The 23,226-nt window shown below is 38.8% G+C and overlaps 1 protein-coding gene across 1 annotated transcript; it reads left to right on the plus strand.

Moving 5' to 3' along the window:
* The first annotated feature begins 4,033 nt into the window (after positions 1 to 4,033).
* On the plus strand, positions 4,034 to 22,832 carry smarcd1 (SWI/SNF related BAF chromatin remodeling complex subunit D1). The gene is made up of 13 exons (XM_085158668.1): positions 4,034 to 4,282; positions 8,558 to 8,736; positions 8,981 to 9,023; positions 10,876 to 10,998; positions 12,374 to 12,496; positions 12,779 to 12,895; positions 13,472 to 13,573; positions 13,660 to 13,821; positions 14,300 to 14,397; positions 14,737 to 14,872; positions 18,082 to 18,204; positions 19,439 to 19,540; positions 21,543 to 22,832. Exons 1-13 carry the CDS (start codon positions 4,100 to 4,102, stop codon positions 21,594 to 21,596), a joined length of 1,545 nt encoding a protein of 514 aa, XP_085014794.1. The 5' UTR covers positions 4,034 to 4,099; the 3' UTR covers positions 21,597 to 22,832.
* Positions 22,833 to 23,226: the final 394 nt, after the last annotated feature.

Here is a 23,226-nt window from a genome sequence, read left to right on the forward strand (position 1 = left end):
ACTTTGTAGTCAAGCCTAGTGATTACCGCCACATGCGTCGCTCTTTTTACCCTTTATTCATTTGTAATCTTATAGTTAACACTCAATAGGTCAAGTGTAAAGACCCCTCACTCATGATAAAAAGGATATGGATAGATGTGTATCTTTGTATATCTACACCTGAACAAGGTGTAAGCTGGCACACATTGGTTTATTTTTAATCTCTTAAACCTTGTGAAATAAAGGCCTTTTCATAGAGACTTATCTAACCTACCTGAGTTTCTGGTCTTGGATTTTTTAGGCCATTTTTGGCAACGTTACTCAGAACATCTTTATTGATCCCCATATTAAGAGCAGTGGGAAGTCACAGAGGGTCAATAGCATTGGTGAAGGGCACATTTCTTAGAGATTTCATTTATTTTTGATGGTAGGAAAAATCTGATCTCAGAACATACAAACTCAAAGCACAATTCTTTTATCCGAGGTTCAAACCCAGCCACTCTAACTCATTTGTGCCTGATGAATTTAGTCCACAAAAAAGACATTGAAAAACATTTGAAAATAGTTTCCTAAGAAATATCTTAAAATTACATCTGTTTTTCTCCCACATTAAAGGCATGATGTGATGTGCCATATTTTTCTTTTCTGTCTAGCCCAAGATGTTTCCTGCTTCACCCAAAAGGCCCACTGCTTCAGAGCCAACGACACTTGTGTCAACTACTCTGAGGGCAGACTTGGAAGGCCCAGTGGTGAAGGACACTATTGCTGTCTTGTCCTTGAATATTTTAAGATTAATAATCCGTACTGATTTGTTTCCAGGCCAGTAATGATGTCAATAAATCATCATTGGTACCAAAACCAATGATTTAGATTTTTAATTAATTATTCTGCACAAAAAAGGAAAGCATCAGAAGCCAAGGTACTTCAAATGTTTCATTTTTTGCATCAGTCATTTAATGAAATTGGTAGGATGATGGACAAAAATAAAAAGCAATCTTCAACCACAAGAAGAACCGTGAGTCCTGCCCTTCACAGCGGTATCAGCTTGATATGTCTTGAGACCACCAAAGAACATCAGCAAGTACTCCAAGATCATAGAAAAGCATTTTGAAATTCCTTTTAAAGGACAAGGATGGTCACACTAAGTGGTTCTCTTATTGCAGTCTACTGCCCTTTGTATGATGAATGATGACGTTAACTAATAAATAAAAACTACTTACTGCATTATTTTGAAAGCATCCAGCATTTCCTTGTAATGGCTACGACTCAGTCACAGCAGTATATTCCTTCCAAATGTCTCTCTACGAGGGCCTCACATGCTGTTTGGTTTGGTTTTAATCCATTTTGCAGTCCCTGGCAGACAGATTGACTGGATGGCATACCAAACAAGACAGAGTTAACCTTTGTTTAACTTTTACAAACCCAGACAGAGTTGTTTGTTTTGGTTTGCTGCACATTGCATCCATAGATCTGGTTTTTAGTCACCAGTCAGCCTGGAGAGATATCAGACGCTGAATATAATTAGGTTTATTCATTTGGTTAGAGGGACAATGAATTTTAATTACAGTTCTGAAAAAAGAGAGATAAGCAAAAGGCTAATTTTCATAGTCACTGAGCCCGTATTGCCAATAATTTATCAAAGATTCAAAGAAGAAAATGCAATCAGATTATGATAAAAGGTGCCAATGCTCCACTGTTAATTTAGTTAATTAACAGTTTCATTATCTTCATTTCATTTTCATTTCAAGATTACTTGTCAGATACTGACTTATGCTATTTTTTTCTTGTGCTTCGTACTTCAAGTTAGCACTTGTTTCATTAAAGAATAAAATGGGGGAGCAACTCACAAACACAATAATGTTTTTGGATTTAGTTTTATTTCATTTATAACCTTTCTTAATTTAAAAAAGGCTGTGATTTCCCTTCATGTTCAGTGAAATTAAGTTAAAGTAATTACTTTTAAACAAGTGCCAAAGTACAAAAATGGTACACAAGGTTTATCTTTTCAAGTATTTCAATCATTTCATATGCACTTTAATTTGGAGGGAATTTTTTTTTTTTTAAGTGTCAATTTGGACTCGAGATAATTACGGTGAAAGAAAAATAGAGCCAAATTACAGAGCCAGAGGCAGACAGGTACAGTTCTGTGAAAAGGAACATTTTTCACAGGAGTATGCACTCCTGTGAAAAATGAGTACACGCTTAATGTTTCCATTAAAATTATATTAGCAGCCAGGAATTAAAAAGGTAAGTGGCAGCCAGGTATTGATAATCAACAAATCATCACCAATCGTGAGCACCTCTATAAAAGCAGAGGTTGTGGCAGGTTGCTGGTCTGGAGCATTTAGGTGTGTGTTTACACTATCCCACAATCTTCCCAGGATTGGACATCCCAGCAAAGTCACCCAAAGACCACATTGTGCAGCGCTTAGAAAATTTCCAAAAACACAAAAACATGAGATACTTATTAAACTCAACAGATATTTCCTACTTCATGGCAGTATAACTAGATAAAAACTGAAAAACTATATCTTGGTTGGAAGGACTGGAAGGAGACAGTCTCTTCTCTCTATAAACATAGCAGCACGGCTTAGGATTGCAAACTTGCGGCTGAGCAAGCCTTATGACTTCTGGAGCAATGTCCATTAGACATACAAGTTCAAAGTGGAGCTGTCTGGCCAAAATACACAACACTGCGTTGGCAAAAACCAAACACAGGGTATCAGCTCACACAACTGTCAAAGCACAAACTTACGGACCTTGGAGTTACTGAGTCAACCATGAACCAAAGTGTTTTACAGCCAGATGTGAGGTCATCTGTTCAACAGCTGAAGTTTGGTTGAAATCGGATCGTCCAAAAGGACAATGGTACCGGCTCACCAACAAATCTACAATGGCTGAAAAAGAAAAGACTCAAGTTGCTGCAATAGGCTAGTCGAAGTTTAGACATCCAACTTAAAAGCTGTGGTGGGAACTGTGCATAAAGAATGCCTGCAAGTCTAAATGAACTTAAGCAGAATTCTAAAGACAGGTGGGACAAGTTTTCCCCACAACAATATGTTGTTAAGTTATTGCTGCAAAAGGATCTAAAAGCTATCGAGTCACAGGATGCATTTAGTTTTTAATGTCTGTATTTAGACCTGTAAAAACTTTCACTTTTACATGACTGTAAAACAAACTTGCAGCTTTGTACGGTCAGTACCAAACCAAAACACAAGGAAGGCTAACAAGATAAACACTAAGAGGTCAGTCAAAAATCTAGGTTAACTTGCTGAGGTCAAAAAAACAGGCAGCGTGCACATAGATAGTCCAAGGCCTTGATGAACAGGTGCCTGGCAGCACCTTCTTTAACATTGTCCAATTTATCCGCCATCCTTCCTCTGCATATGACAGCTTTGCCTCTCTAACTTTGTCTCAACCTGAGCTGCCTCTCCTAAATACTTATTTCTAAACTTGCCCACCCTGGTGACTGCAACAGTCTCCAGACCATACATCAGAGCAAACCTCGATACCATTTTAAAAGCTTTCCCATTGGCCCATGCTGCTATCCTTCTGTCACGAATCACCCTGATACTTGTCTCCACACACTCTCGTCTTCATCTCTTTTGTGCACTGCCCATTTCTTTGTGGATGATGTTAAATTTATTAATTAAAAATGAATTACCACATAACCTAACTAAAATATCAATTAATTGTAGTCCAGTAGCATGTTGTAGCAAAAAAAAAAAACTATCCATCTACAACAGTAATATTCTGGTCAATCGTATCCTGCTTTTTAAGTAATTATACTCTAACAGATGTAACATTAAAAAAATATTTTTTGCGTAATAGCACAACTGAAGTGAGTACTCTTAATACCTTAAGCACATGTTTATGATTATAGTTAGAAACTTTTACATAACTAGTATTTTTTCAAGAACTTTTTCCTGTAATGGAGTATATTCACAGCACTTTCGGAACGTTGAACGAGGACCGCCATCATCGTCACCAGCCCTAATTTTGCTGCAGTAGCACCAACAAACAGGGGAGGGCGTCTTGAACCTGTGACGTCCATCCCAACACTCGTTCTCGCTCTCGCGGTAGCTCCGCGCCTACACCGGCGGCGACATTCAGAGAGGAGATGGCGGCCAGAGGGGGGTTTCAGTCGGCACCGACGGGTGGTGGTGGAGCAATGGGACCTGGGCCACCGGTACCGGGTGCAGGACCAGGCATGGGACCAGGAACACCTTCTGGAAGAATGGGACCATCAGCTGCCGCGCAGAACCACATGTACCGCTCACCGATGCCCGGGCCTGGGTACCCGGTAAGATATCGCTCTATCTTTGCTGCTGACGCGTTAGCGAGTCCGCTAGAACAAAGCCTCGCTCCGCTTGCTTTGTCCCTAGTGGCTAGCATTAACCCCCGTCACCAGCGTAGGCCACAGCTCATACTAACTAGCAGCCCGGTTCAAAATTGGTGATGCATTTGAAATATTTCACCGGTCGCTCAGGATGACCATCAGAGTTTGTTTGTTGTTTGAATTTGCTAACCCTCCCGCCCGCTAACATTAAGGTTAGCTAGCTAATCGCAGCATCCAGTTAGCTTAGCCTGCTAACCCTGCTAACTGTTAACTGTATTTCGACCAGTTTTCTTATCAAAAAGACCCAAAATGTGCACAGTGTAGTTGGTAAACCTAACAATTAAACCATCCCTTAAGTTTTAGGAGTTGTAGTTTGTGAGGTTCCGGCTCGGTTGGAAGTCAGAAGTTGTTATAAGTCGAAGCCTACTTTTGAATGAATCAGCTGCATCAATATTAGTTTGTGTCAATGCAAATTTACAACATACAGAAACGATGATTAAGGAGAGGTGCCAGTCAGTAGCAGACTTCACTTTGTGTTTAGCTGGTGCAGTTTGTCTCGTCGAAGTTGGTGTTTACAACTTGTAAAGTCTATGTTTAGTGAGCCCACTGTTACTTGGCTGGTCAGCCGCAAAGTACACCAAGTACCAAGAAACGATGGGATCTCAGCATGAACTCACTCTAAACTGCTGGAAGGATGTTTAGTTGTTAATTTTGAGTCTTATAAGCGGATATTTTCTGATCTTCAAATCAGATTACAGCGGTTAGTCGATTGGTCACAATTAATAATAATAATAATAATCACAAGATTAATCTGCAGTCGTTTCTCACATTTGAAATATAGTAATTTACACTATCTATTAACATTTACACAGTGCAGAATTGATTTGAAAACACATTAACATTGTCCACCAGCAGCACTGGTAAACGTAATCTTATTTGCCAGTATAGCATCAACAAACTGGATATACAGTAACTGGTTGGTTGTTTGTCTGTCTCAGAAAAGGGAAAGTTGCCTCACAAACACTTGTCGAAATAGCCGAAAATGTACTTACGGACCTGCAGGTGATACACACATATTAAACACAATTTAACAGTAGTCTATAGTCCCCTAAATTGCAGAGATACTCAGAGTAATTATGCAGTAAAATGGATAGCATTAAACAGATGTCCAAAGGAGGCAGTTTCTACGAATTGTCACAATGAATACACAATAAAACTGTGGTGCATTCACTCTCAGCCACTAGTTATCTTGTTTGTTTGCTTTAAGATTTGTGTGTTTCAAGATATTGTGATAATATTTTGATTTATATCACTTTTGCATAGGTGGGTCCTCATACTCATTTGATTATATTAGTTAGGAAACTTGATGTTTTGGTCTCAGGGAGAAGAAAAAAAACATAATTTTTAGTGTACTTCCTGTCAGATTAAACGTTTCCAGAATCCCATCCACATTTGCTGTGTTGCTTGCGTTTGGTCTAAAGTGGATGTTTCAGGCTCTGGTTGCCTTGGTAATACTGTAATTTATTTACCAACCTGTCTTATGTCAGTCAGCGGTATCAGTGACGGCAGCTTGGAAAACGTCCTTCACTTTGTTTGCACTATTAAATGTTGCTGCTTGCAAGCTACAGTCACCAATACAACGTTGTTTTTTCCCCCTGTATCGTTGTAAATATAATTGCAATTTTCCCTAAAATATTGTAAAATAGTTTTGAGGCTAATATCACCGACTCTGACTGTAATGGGAGAAGAATGAATATGGGGAACTGTGAAGGTGAATGCAAAGTGCACCTTCACAGTTGCTTGACTCTGAACCACGAAATAGTTTTATAAAGACCAACTTGTTTCAACTCTGGACGGTGATGTTGATTAGGTTGCCGAATATTCCTGTATGTCGAGGGTGGAAATCCCTGGAATATAATTTTTAAAAACCTCCCTTTAATACATATAGAGATGCACAGAAAATAAAAATAAAAAAGTTTAAGCAGTTAAAATGATATCAGCTCATTTTCTATCTTGAAATCCCACACTATATTAATATGGAGATACTGATCATTTCAGAAGTTTAACTGCAAGGCAGAAGATGTTGCCAAATTCTCCTTCTAGTTCTTATGTAACAGAATCAAGGTCCATGAGTGACTGCTGAGATTTAAAGGTGAGCTCCCTTTGGCTGAAGAAACTGAAATCTTTCATTTGCTTTCACATCCTGCAACACGTCGTTCTGCACAGTGGGGTCTCAAGAAAATGACCAAGAAGCAAACATTTTCAGTAATCAGGACCGATCCTAAATGTTTTCAAATGAATGGACTTTAAAGCTGATTGTGTGCTCCAGCAATATACTGCGTGCATGCTCCGTTACTATGATATTTGATCAGCACTCTTTGGTTTCTTGGTCTTATTATCCCACGTATGGTCTTGCATTCATATTTAGTATTAGAGTATAAATTTTCATATCCTGATCTGTAGTCCTGGGTTTATTCCCCCAATATTGCATTTGATTGAGTCATCTCCAGCTAATATGTTGTGTCTTAAGATAAGAGAATTGTATTAAAATCACGACATAAAGATGAGTCATTTATCACTGATCCACAGCTGAAGTGTTTGCTTCTTAGCTACTACCAACCAGAAAGACAGCTCAGTAAATGGTTGTCACATATTTTTCCCTTCCAACGTCCTTGGCAGCCTTTCACACCATAGTCAAAAGAGACTTCATACTCTGAATACTGCAGATTTCCACTTGTTCTCAGGCAAGCCAAGGTTGCGCTGATGTATGGTGTAAAAAGTACTAAATGATCGGCATGTTTCCCCAATCTGCCTACACCACACTGTGGAAAAGGCAGAGCCCATTCATCTGGCCTGTATTGTTGAGAAGTCAATGTCCTTCACTCTTCCTCTCTTTCACTGTTCACCATGCGATGAAGAGAGAGTGTGTTTTGCCTTCATCTGTCACATTTGTTGGACTGACTGCAGGAGGAAAAGCTGCTATCAGTGATTTGTCACTTATCTGCTCCTCTCGCCTGCATTCATGCAGTCAAATACAAGAAGTCGCCTGTTTGAGTTCTTAGCACATGGTTTGGTGAGTTGGCTGTGGTGATTTTTGTCTATTTACTTTAATGAAAGGCATGCATAAATTTGCTGATACTGCTAATATGAAGCATCAGATATAAAAGTATGTGGGCTGGGTCTCAGAGTGGTAGTGTTGAGTTTTTTGTGTGTTGTGGGATTTGTAAGTTTCTAGAATATATTTACATCAGCAGATGTGCTGCAAATGTTTTGTTTGCAAATTTACATTGACGTTTTCCCACTGTGTCAGTTTTGCATTTTATTTAAAACACTACAAATGTATTCTCGGATCAATAAGGGCTGAAATGGAACGGTAGAAAACTTGTGCTTTTGTCTTCAAGTCTTCACAAACATTGATCCTAATTTGTGCACTTTTCACTTTTGAGAATTAGCTACACGACAGCTCAGATGTTATTTTCACCTGAAACAGATTTTTTTTCCCTTTTTTCCCTCTTTTTTAAAAAAAGCAAGGCTCAGAGTTGTTTTATTGCTACACCCGTGAACTGCGTCTCTGCCACTGTAGCTGCAAACGTTCAATTTTGGTGTGCATGGGTGGGGCCAGGGCTACATAGTCACAGATAGTCATGGGGTTAAATTGCCACTTGAAGCACAATTTGCCATGTTGGACCACAAGGTCGGTAGGAAAGTGTTGGATTGTTGTGAGCATTTATGTGTCAATCGGGGACCTTTGAGAGGATTGCTGTTTGTAAGTTATTCAGGAACAATTTATACACATTTGATGGCTGCAGCAAAAGCTTATTTTTTTTATACGTTTATTTCAAGTTGTGTTCTTTCCTCATACCAACACAGTCTGAAGTCAAATACATGATTACACAAACCACCTCCCAGAATTTATGCTTGGGGATTAAAGTAAAGAAAAGATAAGGAGAGGGAGGCAAAAAGGCAAAATTAGGAATTACCAATCAGTTCCCAGTATAGTAGCTGCAGAAACTGATCTCTTGAGCATAAGCAAAATGGAATTTTTCCTCAAATACTTGTTGTGACAATTCATTGTAAAGCATGTTGGTCCGCAGATTTATTTCTTAACACACCTTAAAATAAAGGCTAAGGTGTCTTGTTTAAAATCTGCAAAATGTATCTTTTCTACATGTTCTACACTTAAAAAATCACAATATTCAACGGCCTTTTTGTGTGATCATGGCCTTATTTTCTATGCAGAGACCAGGCATGCCTCCTTCCAGTCGCATGACCCCTCAGGGACCAGCCATGGGCCCTCCAGGATACGGCAACAGCCCCGTGTCCCGTCCTGGCATGCCAGGTGTGATGGATCCGTCTCGTAAGAGGCCGGCTCCTCAACAGATTCAGCAGGTTCAGCAACAACAGAACCGCAACCAGCAGTAAGTCCCCACTCGCCGCCTACTCAGCCATGCTTTTTTTTTTCCACAATTATTGCAGCCCTCTATTTAGGGGACTATTATTTTGTGTCTTTGTATGTGTGCAAGTGTATATGAACATGGTACCTGGAAAATGTATCCCACAGACTGAAGAATTTCACTGACTTCCTTGTCTTTTTGTAAAGACACACAAAACTGCTCTGACTTGCACTCAAACGCCTATTGTTTCGATGATTTATTTTCACAGCACAAAGAAGAAGAAGATGGCTGATAAAATTCTACCTCAGAGGGTGAGTATTAATCAAACCACAGTGCATGAACAATCCATTAATTCCAGCTTTGATTATGCTACATCTGGCAGTCCATGTGAACTTTAAGTGGCTCCAAACAAAGGACAGTTGGTCTTTAAAGTGCCCTGGTTAAAATGCTGGGATTTAGAGAGTTCTAACTATAAGTGCCTGGGGCAATTTACTAAAGATTTTAGCACTGTACAATGAAAAATTGGGACCTCCAAAGGTTTTGTGATGACAGTAATGAACAAAATCGCTATTAACTCTAGAAGTATTTCTTCTCTCACTCCACCTGATCTCCCTCTTTTGTCTCCCTGTGTGTGAAATGTGAAAATAGGCTGCAGGGTGGACATAAACGGCACCTGTGATAATGAAATGATCTACTTATCTTGTATCATGAAAATGGAGGTTGTAGTTCAGGAGGTAGACTAGGTCAGCTACTAATCGGGAGATTGGTGGTTCGATCTCTGCATGTCAAATGTCCCGGGGCAAGATTGTAACCTCAAGTTGCTCATCAATGAATGTGTGTGAAAGCACTTAGGTAGAAAAAGCATAGAAAATATGAATGAGTCAAGTTGTATAAAGTGCTATGAGTACTCAGAGTAGAAAAGCACTGTATAAGAGCCATTCCATTTACCATTTGTCCTGAATCATGTGATACATTTAATAATCAGCACATTTCTGTTTTAAGTTACAAATCCAAGTAAAACGCTCACCGTCAAGCCCTCGTATTTCTGCTGGTTTTCAGAGATACTAAGAATAACTGATTTATAGTACTGACCTCGTATGATCCCACTAATATGAATATACTGACTGCAGGGGAAAAAAGTAGTTGTTAGTGAAGATTCACTTCAGCCAGTTTGCGTCTGAGGTGAACTCATAACTATGATTGATGACATGTCACTGACTCAAATGGGCCAAGAGCTGGCAAGTCAGCTTGCCTGAGACACTCTTTTTGGAGCCTTGGGCCATCAGGTCATTAGTTAAGTTGAACCCCAATTTTAGGCACTCATGATGTTCTCCGGTGTGTGGATGTCAATCATAAATTTGTCAAGAAAAGAGTTCTATTATATCCTTTTAATCCTATATTAAATCTCACATCAACATTGTTTTCTTATAGGATGTTATAATTGAAAGTTGCAGTCTTGTGATTTCATTTTCATTTATTCATATATATATATTACAGCTGAACAGAGTAGCATTCATTAGAGAACACAATATGGAAGAAAGGCTGGCTGTTGTATTCGATCTATTCCTGCACTTTATATAAATGTAGTCTGTGGTGTGATAGTAAAATGTCTGCTGCAATGTCTTGGTTTTTCTGAAGAGAGATTTCTCTCTCCTTCTCTTGATCTGTCAAGCTTGAGATTCATTTTCAGCAGAAATAGACCCAGCATGTAAAGCTAGCAGAGCAGACAGCAGATATGTGGTCACCCGTGGCTCACAGACCCTGTGGACACGTACACATTCAGACTGGAATCAGGGAGAGTATAAACAACTGAGAAACTGGGTTTTCTTAGACTGACAGATGGAAAAAGAAGTACAGGTTACAGATTTTAATTTCAATTACGATTGATGCTTCCAAGGGTTAAAACGAATTCTTGTTTTTGATTTCAGCACATATTGTCATTCGCTATTTTTTCTTTTCTTTTACTATCATTAAAGTTCAAGGATATCTGCCTGAATAAAAAGTTTTCTTTTTACAAGTTTAATGAATCCACTGTCTATTTAAATGATTTTGAGTTCTAATACTCAATAATCGTGATCTCAGTCCTGGCCAATAATAAGCGATTATTATTATTAAAAATTATTCTAAAGACACCTGAAGTCACTAGTATCCCTTGTCTCCTAGATCAGGGAACTGGTCCCAGAGTCTCAGGCTTACATGGATCTGCTGGCTTTTGAGAGGAAGTTGGACCAGACCATCATGCGCAAGAGGCTGGACATTCAGGAGGCCCTCAAGAGGCCAATTAAGGTATATTTCAGTCAAGCTGATCACAGGTGTTCCATGTTACCTTCAACTGGTCATTTAAGAGTGATGTCAGTCAGTGAAGAGTTAGTCAGAACAAATGTTTACATTTTACAGATTGCTGCTTACTTCCCCTTGATCTTCTGCACCACACTATATTTGTTCAGATGATGACGCTGCCTAATGGTTTTATTGACTGTTTTTATGTAGCACTGGATGAAAAGATTTCTGAATATTGTGACGTTAACGCACAGATTTTGTGTAAATTAAAGCAAACCTTATCCACAAGTGGCCGACGAGGCAGATGGAGCTAGATGTTTGATTTGGCTCAGGTTTCAGTCTGCTCTAAATACTTGGCTTCAACGTTTTCTCTACTGTTAATCCTTCTGATAATCCCTGTTATGTTCCTCACATGTGAGCACATGACACACACACCAAAATCTACTGTTTGAGGAGCAGCTAATCTGAAGAAAGCCACCTTGAAATCAGTGTCTTTAAAGGAAGAGGACATGAAAGGGCTCTACAAAGGACCTCTATCAGAATCAGAATACTTTATTAATTTCAGAGGAAATTATGTGGTCACAGTTGCTCCAAGACAGTAATAACAGTAACTAAGTAAAGTAAATTAAATCATTCAAAATATGACAAAGTTACAAAATATAAGAAAATAGCTCTAATCATAAATATCCTAGTATATTACCCAAAATTAAATATATATGGTTGACATTGCAGTGCCCTTCTTATCATATTAACTTTAATTTGCTCTGTAGAGGATGTGATATTAAGTGTGTGCAACTATTGCAGCGTATACTGTGCTTTAGATGGAGCAAGGTGAGCACGTCATGGAGTGTGTGGGAGAAATTGTCTAGTGCTGTTTTTATCTTGGACAACATCCGCCTTTCTGACACAACCTTTAGAGAGTCCAGCTACATCCCAAGTTTTCCTTTTATTCAGTCTGTTGGCATCTGTGACCCTCAACCTGCTGTGCCAGCATGCAGCAGCATAGGGGATGACACTGGCCACAACAGACTTGTAGAAAATCCTGAGCATTGTCCAACAGATGTTAAAAGACCTCAGCCGCCTCAGAAAAGGGACTGCCCTCGTCCTTCCTCTACAGAGCTAGTTTAATGTCAGTGTGTACTCTGAAGTATTTATAGCGATGATTTATAGATATTTATATATTTTTATACTATATTATATTTTTATAGACAATTTATAGAGATCTCTATATATAAATACATATTTTACTTGTATGAGGGGAGAAAAAAAATGCAGTCCAGAAAATGGCTATAATGGGTCCAGACTCAGTGTAGCTATAAAGTCAGTGTTGATTAACTGATGAGACACAAATTTAAAGTTTCTTTTCTATTTTTGTTTTCAGCAAAAGAGAAAGCTAAGGATTTTTATCTCCAACACCTTCAACCCAGCAAAGCCTGATGCTGAGGATGGAGAGGGCACAGTTGCATCATGGGAGCTACGTGTCGAGGGGCGTCTGCTGGAAGATGTAAGCTTATCAAATTTGTTCAGTTTATAGTAATTATTTGTGGCTGCCCAGTTAGTTGGTTTGCTGTATTGGGATAATGTAAAAAGTAGTTTTTATTTTCCACAGTAGGGTCAAAAATTACCATCAAACTATTAAGATTATGATGGTCTTGTTCGGTTACACGGACCTAAGACTGTTAAACAGCTTCAGTGTTATTTCTTTATCTTTAATTTTTCAGTAAAAATATTTCAGCCTAATATCACAGGCAGTTTACTTAACGTGGTATTTTAATTTTGTTTGCAGACAGCCGTGTCAAAGTATGAAGCCACGAAACAGAAAAGAAAGTTCTCCTCATTCTTCAAGTCCTTGGTGATCGAGCTGGACAAAGATCTATATGGTCCAGATAATCACCTTGTGGAAGTAAGATGCATCTGAAAGTATCAATGTTCATTACTTTTCTAATCATGTTTTTGTTGAATATCTTTTTATAGTTCTTAGAGTAATTTAAAGTATAATATGGAAGATTTTTGTACTGATAAGTTTTAAAACAACTGGTATCAGCACACTGTTAAACTGAGTGTTACAAACACATGACAGAGCTAACCAATGACTGAATTATAAATATATTCTTAGTTTCAACGAGTATAAGTGTACTAACTGCTCTGAAGTGAAGTTACGTTGATTGTAGGTAATGGTAGCTACTTAATTAGAACTGATTTAGACTGAATATATGTGACTAAATGTAATGTAAACAACACAATAATATATTTCTTTGGACATGACCATAGTTTATGTATAAGTCGCTTAAGGTAGACTACTTCTGTGACACACTTAATGACACTACATCCTTTGTTATTTTTCTTGTTTGCTTCTCCAACATCAGAATTTGTGAATAATACTGTGTGTTTAAATAAGATCAGCTGATATTAATGAACAATATTAACTTGGAGACTTAACGAATTACTTGTTCCTTAAATGCTGCTTGTGTCACTTCAGTGGCATAGGACTGCGACAACCCAGGAGACCGATGGTTTCCAGGTGAAGAGGCCAGGTGATGTGGGTGTTCGTTGCACCGTCCTTCTCATGCTTGATTACCAGGTAAACAGACTCTGTTCTCAGCGAGTGATCTTGAAACATTTCTTCATGAATTCACTCACCTTTTCATCTTTCTGTGTGCCGCACAGCCCCCTCAGTTCAAGCTGGACCCCCGACTGGCCCGTATGTTGGGTATCCACACCCAGACCAGACCCGTCATCATTCAGGCCCTGTGGCAGTACGTGAAGACCCACAAACTCCAGGACCCACATGAGCGGGAGTTCATCAACTGTGACAAATACTTGCAGCAGGTGAGCGCAGTTGCTTTTTTCACACATCGGACATGTCGAAGTGGTACATTTTGTTACTTGGATTTTCACCAAAAGGCGGCCCACTCCATTTCTTAAATGTGATGAACATTAGCTGGTAGCTGGAAAGATCAACCGGTGTCATCGGTTTTCTGGATCCTGCTGTGGATGTTGAACAGCTCGCCTTCCCCTCTCTATCTATCCTTTTATGGAGACATTCTCTCCATCTGGGTTACTGTCCAGTCTCTTGGTGCTTTTTCTGCCAAGATAAACATAGGATTTTATAAGGTTAATGATTTATTCCTACTGAACTGATAGAATTTCAGGGTGCATAATAAGCATTATCAAGCTCTAACGCAATTTAAATGTGGTTGTCAGGCATATTCTTAACGTGATCAAACCAGTGTATTCTGCTGGATGCTTCAGAGTAGTGAAGACATGTTTATCTAAACATTCTTTATTTCATACTTTCATTTTGCAGATCTTTGAGGCTCAGCGAATGAAGTTTTCTGAGATCCCACAGCGCTTGCATGCACTTCTCATGCCCCCAGAGCCCATCATCATCAACCATCTGATCAGGTATGTTTTGATTCTACAAAAAATCATTATCAATATGTCAGTAAATGGAAAAAAATCTACATTTTTTTGTTGGACTGAAGTGTTCTGATTAATTTTGTCCACTGATCCATGCTTTGATTCAGTTATTGTTTCTTTTCTAGTTATTTTTCTTGTTTTAATTAGCAGCAAGCACTAAATGCTCAAAAAGCTATGAGACTGTCTATGAGAATTTTAACCCTTTTTAGGTTTGGATTGCTGCTGTTGTTGAATAATTTAATCACTTGTTGCTAATGTGATTTAATCACATACTGTAAAAAAACAAAAACATACTGTACACAGTAAACTGTATTGTTTTGATAGTGTGGATCCTAATGACCAAAAGAAGACTGCCTGCTATGACATTGATGTGGAGGTGGACGACACGTTGAAGACCCAGATGAACTCCTTCCTTCTCTCCACAGCCAGCCAGCAGGAAATAGCAGGGCTGGACAACAAGGTGCATACCTCACCCAGCAGTCACTCGCTGTTCTTTTTATGTTTGTCCTGATAGTTTTAGACAGGGCTGTGTTTCCAGAGTGGGAGTAGTGTTTCCTGTTTCCTAGAGTTTTGTGTGGCCTTTTGATCACTTTAACTACTAAATCACCTCCTTCTGTAGTGAAGGGAAAAAAGTGTACTCGCTCATAAAGAAGTGTGAGAAGTTTTTTCTTTTTCTTTGATTTCTTTCTAAGCAGTGAGCAGGTTTTTCTAATGTGCAGATCTTGCAAATTTAAAAAAATTAAAACAATTGGGAATGTGATGGTTTTTTATTTATATATATATATATATATATATATATATATATATATATATATATATATATATATATATATATATATATATATATATATATATATATATATATATATATATATATTAGGGGTGCAACAATACTCGTATTGATATCGAACCGTTCTATACAGTGCTTTCGGTTCGGTATGCATATGTATCGAACAATACAAAATTTTTAATATAGTTGATCAACTTTCCTTCTGACGATGCTGTCTGTGTTGAGCGCTCAGTGGATCTGCGCTCGACAGTGCAGCCTAGGCGGAGTAGTCGAACGCAGATTCACTGAGCGCAGGGCAAGCTAGCAAGACAGAAGCTAAGCTCTTGTTGCAACATGGCAAATTGAACCTCCCCCACCCTCATTCAAATCTGGCGTTTGGAACTATCTTGGTTTTCATGTGAAGCATGACCCTGAAGGTAAGCGCGTCATGGACAAAAGTAAAACAGTATGTCGGATGTGCCACGCAATGCTCAATTACATTGGTGGGAACTAGTGCGTTAGCGCGCACTTAGCTCGTTAACGTGTTGGCCGTCCAGCCCCACGCACTGGGCATCCGCGGTAGCTCGTTAACGGAGATTTGCCGTGTTGTGGCGTTAACGTCATTTCAACGAGATTAACGCTGACAGCACTAGTGGGAACACAACGAATATGACTGAGCATTTAAGCCGACATCATCCTAGTGCAAAGACAAGTGGAAGCAGACAAAAACAACAAGCACGCATGCTACAAACTTTACCCGAGTCATTTAGACAGCCGTTAGCACATGATTCTCCTTATGGGGACCTGATATGTTTAATATGCTGCTGAGAATATACCCCAGAAGAAGCGTATAGTATAGCTTTTATTTTGGAAAGAGACATTTCTCTGTAATAAACTCTCTTTTCCAAAGATGAGTGATTTCTCAATCCAATAGATTTATTTTTTTATTACTTTGTTTCAGCAACATTAAATTTAAAAACTGTACTTTTGAGTTAAAATATATATTTATAATTTTAATAAATGACAAATTAAAAAGGCATGAACATTTTTTTTGTATCGAAAAAATATCAAACCGTGACACCAAAGTACCAAACCGAACCGTGAATTTTGTGTATCGTTGCACCCCTAATATATATATATATATATATATATATATATATATATATATAATCTCCAGCCAAGCAATCTTTGATTGAACCTATCATTTCGATTGTCTCTCACTTTGTGAACCTGCTGAGGGCAATTTCACACATATTTGCTCCCTTAAATTGCTGCCTGTGTATTACTGGCCTCTTACTCCGTTTTGAGGTCGATCAGGTCTTCTTGACCTCCTGCTTGCGCTCGTTACCTTGACTGGGATGGCTGTAATCACATTGATAAGGCACAAAGCCATTCAGCAAAAAGATGTCCCTCCGTGGAGTCTTTGTTCTAAAGCAACTCAACAATCTAACAACAGAGATTGTTTACAGGATACAGACGCCTTTCATTTTGTTACTTTCTTTTGGGTTTGGTGAGGATTGCTGTTATACATCCTGTTCCTGCTGGCCTAATATTAGAAAAAGCCTGTAGCTTAGCCTTGTTGAACTATTTGTAGTGCATTTTGAAAGCCTGAGAATCTTATAAACCAAAGACGGGGCTCATATTTTTTCCCAGCACCTCTGTTAAGGTTTTCCAAAATAAAACTTTTCGAAATATTTCCCTATGCCAAGACATAGCCAGGCTTTGTTAAGTTTCCAACACATGGATTGTCTGGGAACACTGAAAGAGTGCTGCTTAGGCGGAAATAGGTCCTTGTATCATGGAAGAAAAAATTGAACAGAATAATGGTCTCATAGGTAAGGCAAGTCTTCTATGAGCTGAGATAGTTAGATAGGCGCAGATTCTCAGGGACCTCCTCCTGCAGTCACTCACCTCCCCATCCTGACAAATTGGTCTCTTTTAAATTCCAAAAGGTATCCAGGGTCACATCTGGGGTCTTGTTTTTATAGCAGAGATAATGGAGATCTGAGGCTTGAATCCCCAAAAGAGAGCCCGTTGATGAGTGCACTCTGATGCAACTATTTCCCCTTTGATTACCCTGTGCATGTTCACTTTTGCTGGTTAGAGAGTACAGTACCTTTTAATTACAGCCCAAGGTTATATCCATATTTTTTAGGGATGCTCGTGACTGGATGATTAAAAGTAGCTGGCTTCACTAGCTGGCACCAGAAATACTTGTTAGTTAAATAAATTATTCATATTTTATTAATGTAAACGTCTTAAATGTTGGGTTTGAGGACAGAAAACTGCCACACCAATCAGCACAGATCTGCAACTCTTTTATCTAGAAATAAAAGAGTTGCAGTTGGAGCTAATGCTCCTGCCTGTTGACAGGAGCATTAGCCACTATCTGCAAAGTAATCTGTCACTGTGTGTGTGCGTGTGTGTGTGTAATGTGCAATATTCTGTGTGGCCCAGAGTACCACAATACAATCTGATTTTCGAGGAATATTTATATTTGTACAGACAGTGTAATTGCAGGATTTAGGTGCTTAATATGGACTTTCAGTGTTTTCTTACTTTTAGTTTAGTCGACTACATTAGTGTTATTTTTTTTAACCCTGTTTAATTGATTCATTCATTCCAAGTTAAGTTGTTTAGCATTATAGGCGGACATTTTTTTGTGTGTAACTTTATTGACTACATAGGTGTCAGAGAAAATGATAGGAAAGATATATCAGTGTAATTAGAGGTTTTAAAACCGCTCGTATAATTTATGGTGCAATAAAAGCTTTATTATAAAGGGATGTCCCTGGTGTAATCGTTTTGATCTGAACAGATCTAAACACCTGTTAATTTGGTTAGCTGCATCAAGTCTTTTAACATGACAGGCTTTCTCTGCTGTGCTTGATTCTTCTCAGATCCATGAAACCATTGAGACCATTAACCAGCTGAAGACCCAGAGGGAGTTCATGTTGAGTTTTGCCAGGGATCCTCAGGGCTTTATCAACGACTGGCTGCAGTCCCAGTGCAGAGACCTCAAGGTGAGTGTGTCTGTCCTGCTACTTTAACAGAGGATCTTAAAGTAGCATTGAGCTTTTTTTATTATCTCTAGTCACAGCAGGCATCAGTAGATGTACCATGTCATCAAATCCTCCTCCAACACACATCACTGTGATTGGCTGTGTAGGATGTGTGTAAGAATAAGAAAAACATTTTGAACCGCCTAAAGTTTATATCTAAATGTGGAGTTGAGGTTCGCTCAGATGAGTAAGTGCTGAGTAATCCTTTTTTACCACACAGCCGTTCAGAAATAAACCCCTTATGGATCAGAAAGAGGACAGAGCAGCAGCACCAGTTTCTCCACTGACAACCTTAAAAAAAGATAAGAATGCAACGCAGCAGAAAGATGAACAGCATCACAAGTAGAAAGACGTGACTCATTGCTTTCCTCTACCAGATTTTGTCATTCTGTTCCACCACAGTCAGATTTCACTATTTTTATTTCTGCCTACACTGTACATAACGCAACAGATTCTTTTCTTTCGTTTTATTTTTTCCTGTTGTAGAACAGGGGTCCATTTCTTTTCCTTAGGCTGTTTTGTGATTTGATTTATGTAAAAATAAATAAGTGACCCGACTTCCTGTAAAATTTATTTAAATGCAAAGCTTTAAGCAGATTATGGGCATGTTATTTGTAGAAGGAAAGAAATGGCAGGAATAACAAACAGAAGTAGAAGGTAGGGAAAAGACACCTTCTGGGGGTCCAAATACCACACAAGTAGACAATAACAGATGACCAGATAATTAAATGAAAGCCACTTGACATGCATGATTTGTATGCTCTGTGCCATATTTGTAAATTGTCAATCCACAGATTTGGAGGTATTAGAGTTTAACAGTATTTGATCCTTTGACTTGAGTTTACATCGTGCATTGCTCGAAACCTCAGATTATGCACACAAACCCCATGCTGCTCAATCAGATGTAGCAGAGTCAAAATAGAGCGTGAAACATTTAATAACATGTCTGACTGCATGCATGCTCGCCCCCATCTTTCTTTGAGCGAGCCGGTTAACTGCTTGACCAGCTGTCACCCACCTGCAGTGTTTGCTCAGTCGGATCGCTGTAAAATTGAACAAATTCAGTGGGAAGCTCAGTGGTTGCTCTCAAAGCAAATCCCCAGTTGGCCTTGCGAGACCCTGTGCCCTTTAATTTATCAGCTGGTGCACTAGTTTAGATGGAGGTTGATACAATAATATCTCTTTCTCTTAACAGACCATGACAGATGTGGTAGGAAACCCAGAAGAGGAGCGAAGAGCAGAGTTTTACTACCAGCCGTGGGCTCAGGAGGCCGTCTGCCGTTACTTCTACTCCAAGGTAACTCCATTTTCTTTTCTTCTTTGTTTTATTTTAGCAAAGAGATCGTACCAAGGAATTTAGCTTTTATAGAGACGTTTGTGGTTTTCAGATGATTAATTTTTTATTACTTAAATATGTTGTACTCGGCTTATCATTGTTTTCAAAAATGTCTCAGTGGAATCTGTCATGGTGCAACAAGTCATCCACGTAAATAACTGGTAGGATGTCATTTTGGAGTTTTCTATTTAGATACACAGCAGAATGTTTTCATATCAAGTTATAGACATCAGTAGTGTTTGTTTTTAGATAACATATTTAGGCTGATCCATCTGGGTTTGCACAGAAGTCAACAATCATGTCTTAAATGCTTTCTTAGTTTATACATAATTTTATTTTTATAAGATATAAGAGCTAAAGGAAAACATTTCACTATTTCTAGAGCCTTTTCTGAAATTGTTGTTACAGACCAATCGAAGTGGGATTCACCAGACGCCCCATGCTATATTATCACAATACTTCACTCACAATACAATATTATTGTGATTTTAACGTTCTTTTGTGATATGCTGAGTATTTCAACAACACATATTGCGATTTATCACCTGACCTCAAAATTAAGCTATCTGTATTTATCTAATAAGAAAATTTATATCGCACAGCTTTTTTTCTTTACTGCAAAGTAAAGTAGTGACCAACGTCACTAAAAACTAGGGCTGTGCGATATGACCAAAATCTCATATCCCGATATAAGAATTCTATCGTCCGATAACGATATAAATCACAAAAATGTAACATTTTCTCTAAATTCTGTGAATCTCGGGCAGCTCGACTTGCGGGAAGTGTTTCCAGCTGTGCGTCATGTAGCTGGAGTCGAGTGTTTTAACCGATGCATGAAACGATACATTTTTAGACACAAGTTGTAACAGCCGCCGTTTTCTTTGTGAGTATTTACACAGCGTGCTGCGGGGAAAAGCCTGTTCTAACGTTTGAGTCTAAGGTTTATTTTTTAGCACCTGGCGGCTCACGTGATTCAGTTTATTTTGAAAAGTCTCAACAGGATCTTGAGCTTTATTGTGAAAGGTTTATGTAGAACATAAACAAGCAGACACGCGATGGTGTTACCGTCGTTGTTGCTAACCACAACGCATAAAAACAGGCGCTTGTCCGTCTGTAGTGTGGTTATATAAAATATAAGAGAAAGAGAGAACTTTAAGAAATTAATATAGCCACTACAGTGACCATCAAAACGATGAAAAAATATTGCCGTAAACAGTTTATTTTGCAACAACACGAAACAAACAATAGCGTAAAATGAAACGATAGATGTTTTTATATCGTCATCCGATATATATCGTTATATCGAACAGCCCTACTATAAACTACCTTAAATGTCGCCATAAGACTCAGTCCATCAGTCTGTGATTGAATATGGCCGATTTGGCAATTACATGCAGTCTGTTACTGTGATAAATTGTTGAAAATCTCCATAAACATAAATTCACATTTCACTACATTTATTTATTACAGTTGCACTCAGCAACCTTCCTGCTCTATGGGGATATAACCAGAGTACAACCAGCTGGCAGCCAGTTGAGTTGAGTCCGCTCGACTTCTGTTCATTGTCAAAGACCGTTCAGACTGACGACATGATGGTGGCAATCTGTCTGCATCTATAAAGTAGCAGCGTGTTTGATGCTTTTTCAGTTCAGCCAGGTTTGCTCTGCTCATGTTATCTCAGGATGTTAGACTATAAGATGACTCCTCTTATTCATAATATTCCCAGAGTATTTAAATGCATTTAATATAGTATCACTTCCCACTTCAGCCCCCTTGGCTCCAGTCACTATTAGCAAACTTTGATCTACGATAAAGAACATCTTACTCGTGACTTGCTAAATATTTACCAGCACTATTGGATGCACTTTGAGCCCATGCATACCCCTGTTATTTTTTATCTCATGTTGCTTTTTAATGCTGACTTCTGCCGATTAAATCATCTCTCTGTGAAAACATCTTTTAGGTCCAGCAGAGGCGGCAGGAGCTGGAGCAGGCGCTCGGCATCAGAAACACCTAAAGAAAGTCATCACATGCAGCAGGAAATGAGAAGACATGCTTTGTTGGTGGAGACAACTAATGTGTGTGCGTGGGACATTTAAACTGACAAACATAGAGAGAGAGATAGATAAAAGATGGCCTCAGCATTTTCTAGGATGTCAATTTTCCTTTATCTTCTTCCCCCCTCCCCACAAGTTTGGTTTCTGCTTTATCTTTTTTCTTTTAATGACAGATTTTTCTCCTCCTCGCACCGAGAGCTCTTGAGCAAAAGTGTCTTTAATTGAAGTTAGATTTGTTTTTGATCATGTCTTAGCCTTAGCTAGAAGCATTCCTTTCATTTTGACACAGTGTCCTCACAAAAAACGTAGATTGTACACAGATGAAAAGCAGAGGGCAGACTGTACCTCGCAACTTTAAATGTATTGTCCCTGGAACAATAATCTTAAATCAGCCGGAATGTGTCGAGTCTGGCGTGGCTCTTTGTTCCCGTTTTTGGAAAGTAAATTTACACTTTCAACTTCAAGCCTGGCCCCCGGATGCTTGCCCGTTTAGTTAAATATTGATTGTGATTGTGTTTGTAATCAATTGGGCTTTTTTGCTACACATTGGCTGTTCATGCGTCACCTTGTTTTAAGTTGCCATTGGTTATTTTTCACAGTTTGTGGCACAGTCTTTTGAGACATTTTAAAGCTCAGTCAATCACAGCAGATTATACATTGTTGTTGGAAAGCGGTTTTATTTGTTAAAGGTGCCATTTGTTTTGACGTTTATTTTTCCTCCTTTTTGTTACTATCAGTGATCCTTGTTTTAAAAATATGTATTATATCCGTACTTGTCTTGTTAGCTAGTACAGATTATCATTGAAGTAGCTAGTATGAGTACCTCTAGTCATTAAAGTTTTGTAAATACTGAGCAGAAAAAAACTGAAGATGGATGTGAAGTAAACCTGTATTACTTATCCTGGCTGATCTTTTTCTTAAGTCTTTGTCGATGCTCAGATAGTCAAACCAGTATATTATTAATTGGCCCTCGCTCTCCAAGCCCAGTGGTTTAGCTCTCCGCAACAAAGTAAAGACAGCAGTGACGCTTTACGAAGCACGGCTCTGCAGGGAGACACGCAGTCGGATTCACGTCGCCTGCAAGTTGGGAAGAGTTAAAACGCCTGCGTTTTTAGTTTAGTGTATTTTAATTCTGTGCAGAGAAGCCATAAAACACATGTGGTGGAGCAGATTTGAGGAGCCGGAGCTTCTTCACACACTGACTGAAGACCTGGTTTCTGTGGGTTTAATGGTCGTTTCCTTGTATGAGGTTAAAATGAGTGTCCTGGCTGAAAATGTTTGCGTATGTGCATTTTAATAATGAATTCCAAGAGTACACTAATAAAGGTTTGGGCAGGTACACGATTTGAAACGAGCATCGGGGCACCTCTGGGGTGTAATACAACACTGGGGGGTGGGACTGTAGAATTGTGAATCTGCAGACTTTTTCATGGACCAAACCTATTTTTCTGTATGTTCTTATGTTATAATAAAGGATTATGTAGAATGTCTTCTTTGTCTGTGATTTTTTTCCGCCCCCTCCTTTATCTTTCATGTGGTTTCATATTTCTGTGTGGATCAGCATCGGGTTGCATTTAAAGCTTGCTATTA

The sequence above is a fragment of the Neolamprologus multifasciatus genome, chromosome 5 (genome assembly GCF_963576455.1).
Source record: "Neolamprologus multifasciatus chromosome 5, fNeoMul1.2, whole genome shotgun sequence".
NCBI classification, from domain to species: domain Eukaryota; kingdom Metazoa; phylum Chordata; class Actinopteri; order Cichliformes; family Cichlidae; genus Neolamprologus; species Neolamprologus multifasciatus.